General features: G+C 43.7%; 1 protein-coding gene across 1 annotated transcript; it reads left to right on the forward strand.

The window, feature by feature from the left end:
* Positions 1 to 32: 32 nt before the first annotated feature.
* LOC112258749 lies at positions 33 to 8259 on the forward strand. Its single transcript, XM_024433299.2, has 2 exons — positions 33 to 171; positions 5718 to 8259. The coding sequence occupies exons 1-2, from the start codon at positions 150 to 152 to the stop codon at positions 7673 to 7675; spliced, it is 1980 nt and encodes a 659-aa protein (XP_024289067.2). The 5' UTR covers positions 33 to 149; the 3' UTR covers positions 7676 to 8259.
* The last annotated feature ends 150 nt before the right edge of the window (positions 8260 to 8409 follow it).

Raw genomic sequence — 8409 nt, forward strand, 5'->3', positions numbered from 1 at the left:
CAATCGACAGTCATGAAGTCATTTCCCCCCACTGTTTTTGGTTAAACTCATTGGACTGTTGCCGAACAGAGTCATCTCTGCCATAAACACTTCACCAACGCAACACAACAAGCCCGAATGGAGACTTGAAGCTTAATCAGACAGAGATCATGTCTAATTTCGTGGAATTGGGTAGGTCAAGGTTTTTAAACTTTTTTTTTTTCCATATTTGACAGTTTGGAACATAGCATTTAGCTAACTTAAAACTCATGCAAATCTAGCTAGCTAACAGCAAACCGTCAACAACAGAGATAGCTAGCTAGCTGTCGTTAGCTAGCTATAGTCTAATTTATACTTCATTCAAAGAATAGGAAATAGTTAACCAACGTGCTATTTGACGATTGATCTTTTGGCAATGTTTAGTTAATGATCATGCTGTCTCTAGTCAACGTTAATAAACAGTGCTGTTTTTCACAAGGGAAAACAAAGCTGAACAATCTGCGGCGTAAATTAGCTGAACATTCCTGACTGTTCTTCACCAGCCTGTCAAAGAATGGTGTGAGGTCAGGCCTACACCAAATTATGTAATGCACAGTGGATAGATTAGGCTAATTGCTTAAAACTGTATAAATAGTTGGCCTAGTCTCATTACGAGTGTAGCTTGCAGACTGTTTAGCTGAAAACTGCACATATGAACCTAACCTAAGTAATGTCAGAATCAGCTGCTTGTCTGTCAACCAATTATTTATATATACAATAGATTACTGACGAGCGCTGTTTTGAAGCCATCTTGGCACTTCACCAGCTACAGAAATACGTGTATTGTCTACATTCGTTTTTTCCCACGTTTATGCTATTAGACACATTAATGCATACTTAGAAATTATATTATGTAAGCTAAATATAAAAAAAATATCATTACATATATTAACGTTTTCCCTAAAGTCCAGTTAGCAGAGAATGGACCCTGTCATATATTTATTTAGTTGGTGCTGTATATTTAAGCAATAAGGCCCGAGGGAATGTGGTGTATGGCCAAAATACCATGGCTGTGGGCTGTTAAGGACATGCAACGTGGAGTGCCTGGATACAGCCCTTTGGCCATGTACCACAAACCCCAGAGGTTCCTTACTGGTTACAACATAATTAGATCAGTGAACAAGTCATTTTGTTTCATACCGTGGTGTAAGGTCTGATATACCACGGCTTTCAGCCAATCAACATTCAGGGCTCAAACGACCCTGACTATTATAACCTGGGGGGGTTCAAGCCCTGAATGCTGATTGGCTAAAAGCTGTGTTATATCAGACCGTATATCCCCGGTATGACAAAACATGTATTTTTCCTCTTCTAATTACGTTGGTAACCAGTTTATAATAGCAATAAGGCACCTCGGGGGGTTTGTGGTATTCATTAGTTTGTTTTGGACTGATGCCCGACTGAGCATTCAACTCAATGCATCATCAATGTGCGCTGATGAAGATTTCATCCAAAGTGCATTACAGTGGCTTGGAAATACAATGCCATTCAAAAGGAGGCAAATAATTAGAAGGAAAACCTTTCGTCGTCATTTTGATGTCACCAGATGGACTTCAAATGCAGTATAACTTTTGCTAGCTAAAATTGGGGGAACGCACCGGATTTTAGCTTTTTTGATGAACTTTCCTAATGACATTACCATCTGTCTAAAGTAAATTTGACGACATGATAATGCTGGCAAAATGGTTTCCTACTAAATATTTTACAACATTTAGCAATTTCATTGTATTTCGAGGCAGTAGAGTGTAGTTTAGATTAAACAGTAGTTAGTCTCCGTCCAGAATGACTGGGTTTATCACCACTTTGCCTCGCAGCCTACTGTACATGGTAAGCTGGTGCGCACCAGGTTGTACCTCACGTTTTAGTCATGGAAAACGGTTGAGGATTTTTCTGCAATATTCACAACATATTGACATAATTATAATCTTTATTGAATAAAAAATAATTTTGGCAATTACATGTGGAAAAGTGAACATTATCAAGGCAGCAGCAGATTAAACAGAAAGTGAATTCTCTACTCCCTCTCTCCCTGGTTTTAGCTTGCAGATATCACTGTCTAGCTGGCTAGCTTTAGAATATTTTATTAGCCGTACCAGTGACAAACTATCTTATCGACATATGGCAGTACACAAAATCTTATTTTGCTAGCTAGAAAGAAACAGACACACATTAATTCAGGAATGGAGGAGGATAGCTAGCTATAGCAAGTTAATGTTAGCTGATGCCTCTTTAACAAGAAGTAACTGTGACAACATTGAAGTGTGGTATACCGCAGGGCTGCAGGTTAGGGCCATTATTGTTTTCTGTTTTTACTAATGACCTTCCACTGACCTTGAACAAAGCATGTGTGTCTGTATGCTGACGACTCCATAGTATACACGTCGGCTGCAACAGTCAAATAAATAAATGACACCCTTAACATAGAGCATTTTTGGGACAAATCACTCACTCAACACTAAACCTATTTAGATATATTATTGAATAATGTGTCAATTGAGCAAGTTCAGGAGACTAAATTGTTGGTTGTAACCCTAGATAGAAAGATATCATGGTCAAAACATATAGACCACAGAAAGTTGGTGGCACCTTAATTGAGGAGGATGGGGTCGTGGTAATGGCTGGAGCGGAATCAGTGGAATGCTATCAAATACATGATTTGATGCCATTCCTTTCGCCACCGTTCCAAGCATTATTATGAGCCGTCCTCCCCTCAGCAGCCTCCACTGATATGGTTGCTAAAATGGGAAGAGGTATGTCCATGATAGGGTGTTGCTCTGCCTTCTTGACATTTCAGTCCACCAGACAAATCCTACAGGCCCTAGTTTTGTCGCACCTGGACAACTGCCAAGCTGTGTGGTCATGTACAGCAAAGAGGGACATAGGTAAATTGTAGTTGGTCCAGAACAAAGCAGCACTTAGATGTACACAGAGGGTAAGTGTCAGTAACATGCATGTCAGTCTCTACTGGCTCAAAGTTGAGGAGAGATTGACTGCATCACTATTGGTCTTTGTGCGAGGTGTTGAAGGTACCGAACTGTCTGTTCATGCAGTTGGCACAAAGTTCAGACACTCATCGGTACCACACAAGACATGCAACCAGAAGTCTCTTCACATTCCCTAGGTCCAGAACAGAGGCTGGGAAACACACAGTATTAAATAGAGCCATGACTACATGGCTAGAAATAAAATCAGATAAAATAACACCTTACTGCACACAGGGGACTGTGAAGAGACAGTCATTTGATATACAGTACCTTTGGAAAGTATTCAGACCCCTTGACTTTTCCACATTTTGTTACGTTACAGCCTTTGTTTTTTTCCCTCATCAATTTAATATTAAAAAAATATATATATCTACACACAATACCCCATAATGACAAAGCAAAAACTTTAAGCTCATTTATAATAAATGTTTAAAAAAAAAACATAATTTATGTATTCAGACCTTTTACTCAGTACTTTGTTGAAGCACCTTTAGCAGCGATTACAGCCTCAAGTCTTCTTGGGTATGACGCTACTAGCTTGGCACACCTGTATTTGGGGAGTTTCTCCCATTTCTTCTCTGCAGATACTCTCAAGCTCTGTCTGGGGAGCGTTGCTTCATTTATTTTGGCCAACTCCAAGAGAGCTGTCATGTGCCTTTTTCTGAGGAGTGGCATCCATCTGGCCACTCTGCCATAAAGGCCTGATTGGTGGAGTGCTGCAGAGATGGTTGTCCTTCTGGAACTTTCTCCCATCTCCACAGAGGAACTCTGGAGCTCTGTCAGAGTGACCATCGGGTTCTATGGTCACCTGGTCTGGGACCAAGGCCCTTCTCCCCCGATAGCTCAGTTTGGCTGGCCGGCTAACTCTAGGAGTCTTGGTGGTTCCAAACTTCTTCCATTTAAGAATGATGGAGGCCACTGTGTTCTTGTGGTCCTTCAATACTGCAGACATTTTTTGGAACCCTTTTCCAGATTTGTCCCTCGACACAATCCTGTCTCGCAGCTCTACGGACAATTCCTTCGACCTCATGGCTTGATTTTTGCTTTGACATACACTGTCAACTGTAGGACCTTATAATAGACAGAAGTGTGCCTTTCCAAATCATGTCCAATCAATTTAATTTACCACAGGTGGACTCCAATCAAGTTGTAGAAACAAATCAAGGACGATCAATGGAAACAGGATGCACATGAGTTTAATTTCGAGTCTCCTAGCAAAGGGTCTGAGTACTTATCTAAATGAGGTATTTCTGATGTCTAAAAATCTGTTTTCGCTTTGTCATTATGGGGTATTGTTTGTAGATTGATTCAATAATTTCACTCAATTTGAGAATAAGCCTATAATGTAATGTTACAAAATGTGGAAAAGTGAAGGGGTCTGAATACTTTCCGAATGCACTGAATGTCGGCTGTGTGTGACGTTTTAAATGACTGTAGTTCAGTCTTTGACTAATAATGTTATATATTATGTCATGTTTCCATTGGACCCCAGGAAGAGTAGTTGCTGCTTTTGCAGCGGCTAATGGGGATCCTAGTAAATACCAAATCCTAAGATCTAAAACTAAACTATTCCAATTAGTAAAATTCACAATACACCCCTCCAAAGAAATGCTGGCTCCTTTTTCAGTTTAGCCCGCCATCCAGACACAGACAGTTTCGGTCCCAGCCACAGGGCTCTATACAGAAACAAACAAATATTTTCCCATAGAACAAGCCTATCTACAGTATGACAGCAGTTACCAGCTACCAATAGCTGGCAGACATGTTAATTTGGTTACTTTAGCATTAATCCTTTGACCGAAGCCCTCCTTTCATTGTTGATAGCCATGGAATGTGCCCCGCAGATTGACGAGTAGATGTCAGATTTGCTCCTCTCATTCTCACAAATGTATCCCACTTTTTACGAAGTGTTTAATTTGCGTCGCAATAGAGGCATACTCACATTTGCATAGTAAGTGTTGCATAGTAAGTGTTACACCCTGCTACCACACAAAGCTTAGCCATCTTGATGAATAAATATGCAATTGCTAGCTAGCTCCATACCACTAACACACAAGTAGTTTTTTATTATTTTTACCCACAAGTATATGAAGGCTGAGCATGCATCTTGATTTCCTCACTGTGGCGCTGACCGCGGGGAGTTGTGGGATTGTTTCTGAAGTTAGAGCTGATTTTGAGAGAACCTCTTTAACCCAACTTTTAGAACAATATTACAGTATTATAAAAATGTATCTAAGAGTTTGTAATTTGGCAAGGTTTTCTTGGGGGCCTCTAAGTTATTGAGACTATTTCTCAATGACAGAAACACATATAATAGTAACTTAGAGAAATAGCTGCTACATGCCTTTAATGTTTACTTTTATATATATATTTTTAATCATTCTTTCTCCACTAGAACAACAAAAAATACTTAAATACATGTAATTTTGTCCTAGAAACATTTAATGTAAATACTGTAGAAGTCCATTCATTCCTATGAAGGATTGCTTCTTCTGGGGAGTGCCAATATGGCTGACCGGTGGCTTCAAAGCTTTTCATTGGCCAATACATATCTATATCCCTGGACTGCTAATGATATGTATCTATCATTGATGTCAACATATTGTTTTTATATGATACATGTATTTTATATTTCTTTGCTAAATCTGCACCTAATAATACTGTATAGCTGTTTAGTGTCATTAGAAATTAAACTGTATTTCCATGTCCATCCAGGAAGGGGAAGAGGGGAGGGAAAAGACCCAGATGACTTTTCGGAGAGCGAGGAGGATGTCTCCTTAGCCACAGAGCTCCGTCTTGTCCTGATCGGAAAGACAGGATCAGGGAAGAGTGCCTCTGGGAACACCATCCTGGGCCGCAGGCACTTCCTGTCAGAGCTCAGCGCCAGCTCAGTCACCCAAGTCTGTGAACAAGGCAGCGCAGACCTGACTGAGGAGGAGGAGGAAGGACAAGGAGTCAGGAGGAAGAGGACGAGAGTGGTGGTGGTAGACATGCCAGGTTTTGGAGACACACGCTTCGATGCTGAGCAGACTCATTCTGAAATAGCCAAGTGTGTGGCACTATCTGCCCCAGGCCCCCATGCATTCCTCCTGGTGATCCCACTGGGTCGCTACACTGAGGATGAGGACCGAGCCGTGAGGGACATGGTCCATATATTTGGGGAGGGTGCGATCCATGACCACACACTAGTCCTGTTCACTCGTGGTGATGATCTAGAAGGGAGGGGGATGGAGGGGTATCTAGGAGCCAGCGCCCCGGTGGAGCTGAAGGCCTTGATAGAGAGGTGTGGGGGCAGGTACCACGTCCTCAACAACAGAGACCCAAGTGACCTGCACCAGGTTGTAGGGCTGCTGGAGAAGGTGGAGAGGATTGTGGAAGAGAACAATGGAGGCTTCTACACCAACACCATGTTCAGAGAGGCTGAGGCTGCCATCAGGGAGGAGCAGGAGAGGATGGTGAGAGAGAGAGGGGAGGGAGAAGGCAGTGATATGACGGACAGGGAGAACAAGATAGCTAAAAGGCGGAAGTGTGATCTAGAATGGAGTGGGAGTGGGTGGGATGAGAGGAGGGGGGCAGCTGTGGGAGTTTCAGGATTAAGGAAGAGAGACCTGGAGAGAGCAGGAGTAAATGAGGAGGAAAGGAAGGTGGAGAGGTGGACAGAAGAGAGGAAAGGAAGTGCTGTTAGCCTCCCGAGGGACAGAGGGGACAGGTGGAGGCAGTTGTTCAGGACCAGGCGGCGGGGCAGCGACAGGACCTTGAGCAGGAGGCAGTCTTTCCTCTCTGCCCTGGGGCAGTTCAGGAGGGAGGCCGCCCTTTCTGAGAAGGTCCTAGAGAGAGTGAAGATCCTGGTGGCTGCTGGAGCCACTGGCATGGTCGTGGGGGCAGTGTTCGGGGCGGCTGCCCCTCTGGCTGCAGCGGCGGGAGCTGCAGCCATGGGGAACACTGTGGGCTTTGCTGCTGGGCAGTTGGCTGGGATGTCTGTGGCAGGCGGCACAGGGATGGGTAAAGCTGTGGGCGCCATAGTGGCAGCAGCCGCAGGGAAAACAGCCATGGCTCTCGGGGCAGCGACCGGAGGAGTGCTGGGGGGATCTGTGGGCGCCCTAGCTGGGGCAGAAGCTGCCAGTCCTAGGGCAGCTGCCTTGGATGCTCTAGGGCAGGTGAGCCTGATTGGGACTGCAGCAGTAGGAGTTGCAGCAGGGGTGGGGGGTGCCATGGGGGCAGGAGCGGCCCTGGGGGCTGCTCTGGAAGGTGCAGCTGTCAGCACAACTGCCCTGACAGGGGTGGGCACCGCAGCAGGGGCAGTAGGTGTGGCTAATGCTACTACAGTAGCAGCTGGGCAGCAAGCAGTGGCCACTGGGGGCAGTGTTGCAGCTGGAGCAGTTCAGTGTGCTGCCGCCGCTGTGGCAGATGGGGTGGCTGTGAGTGGGCCAATGGTTCAGGCCGGTGGGGTGTGTAGATCTGCAGGGCAGGTTGTTTCTGGTGCCTGGGGCTCCATGGGAGCGACAGCGTGCATTATGACAGCGGTGGCAGAAATAGGCAAGGCTGCAGCGGGAATTGCCCTGGCAGGAGGGCTGGTGGTGAAGGTAGTGAAGGAGAGGGTCAGGAACAGCAACAGCTCAGCAGACACCAACTACACAGAGAAGAAGTCCTATGAGATCTACTGGAACAAATAAAGGACAGTTAGGCCTGTAACACCACCAGACCACAGAAGAAAAAGACACTCTCAGGACCTTTCAAAATGTGGATTCAGGTTCAATCATTAAGCAACTTATCTCAATTATCAATAAAAGCACGTTGCAAGTCTTTGTTCTTTTTACTGGCAGTGGATGGTGTGATTTCCTCTATTCCCTGTTAATAAACTATAACTCTTCTGCAGTGAAGTGTCTTCCCACAATATTACTGAACTATCGTTTTAGCTTTGTTCAAGCACTTATCGTGGTTATTTGAGCTTTTTGGTATGCACTTACACCATTTGTGTGATTACTTGTGATCCCATAGTTATTGTTAATTCATTATAGGATATGGTTTTCTACTGTATTCAGTCAAATGAGTAGTTTACTGTTTTAATGAAAGACATGCAGATTTTCATAAATCCACAGATATAATCTACGGGTCCAGTATTACAAAACATTTTTTAGCTCTTATTCACAACTGAAAGGATGTACTGGTATAACACACATTTCACATTGTGTTCAGTTGCAGTGTTATGGCTGTTTGAAGGGGAAAGAATTGAAATGCGTAATAAAATGAAATCTGATAAAAATGTCCTTGTCATTTTCTCTTTTATACAGATCAACATTACTATTGAGTGCACAGAATAAATGTTAATTAATGCAAGGATGTGGATTTTAAGAAATAGTATGTCACCCTCAGCTCAGTTGACAAATCAGGGAATTAGACTTTAGGC

Source organism: Oncorhynchus tshawytscha, linkage group LG27 (genome assembly GCF_018296145.1).
Source record: "Oncorhynchus tshawytscha isolate Ot180627B linkage group LG27, Otsh_v2.0, whole genome shotgun sequence".
Taxonomy (NCBI): domain Eukaryota; kingdom Metazoa; phylum Chordata; class Actinopteri; order Salmoniformes; family Salmonidae; genus Oncorhynchus; species Oncorhynchus tshawytscha.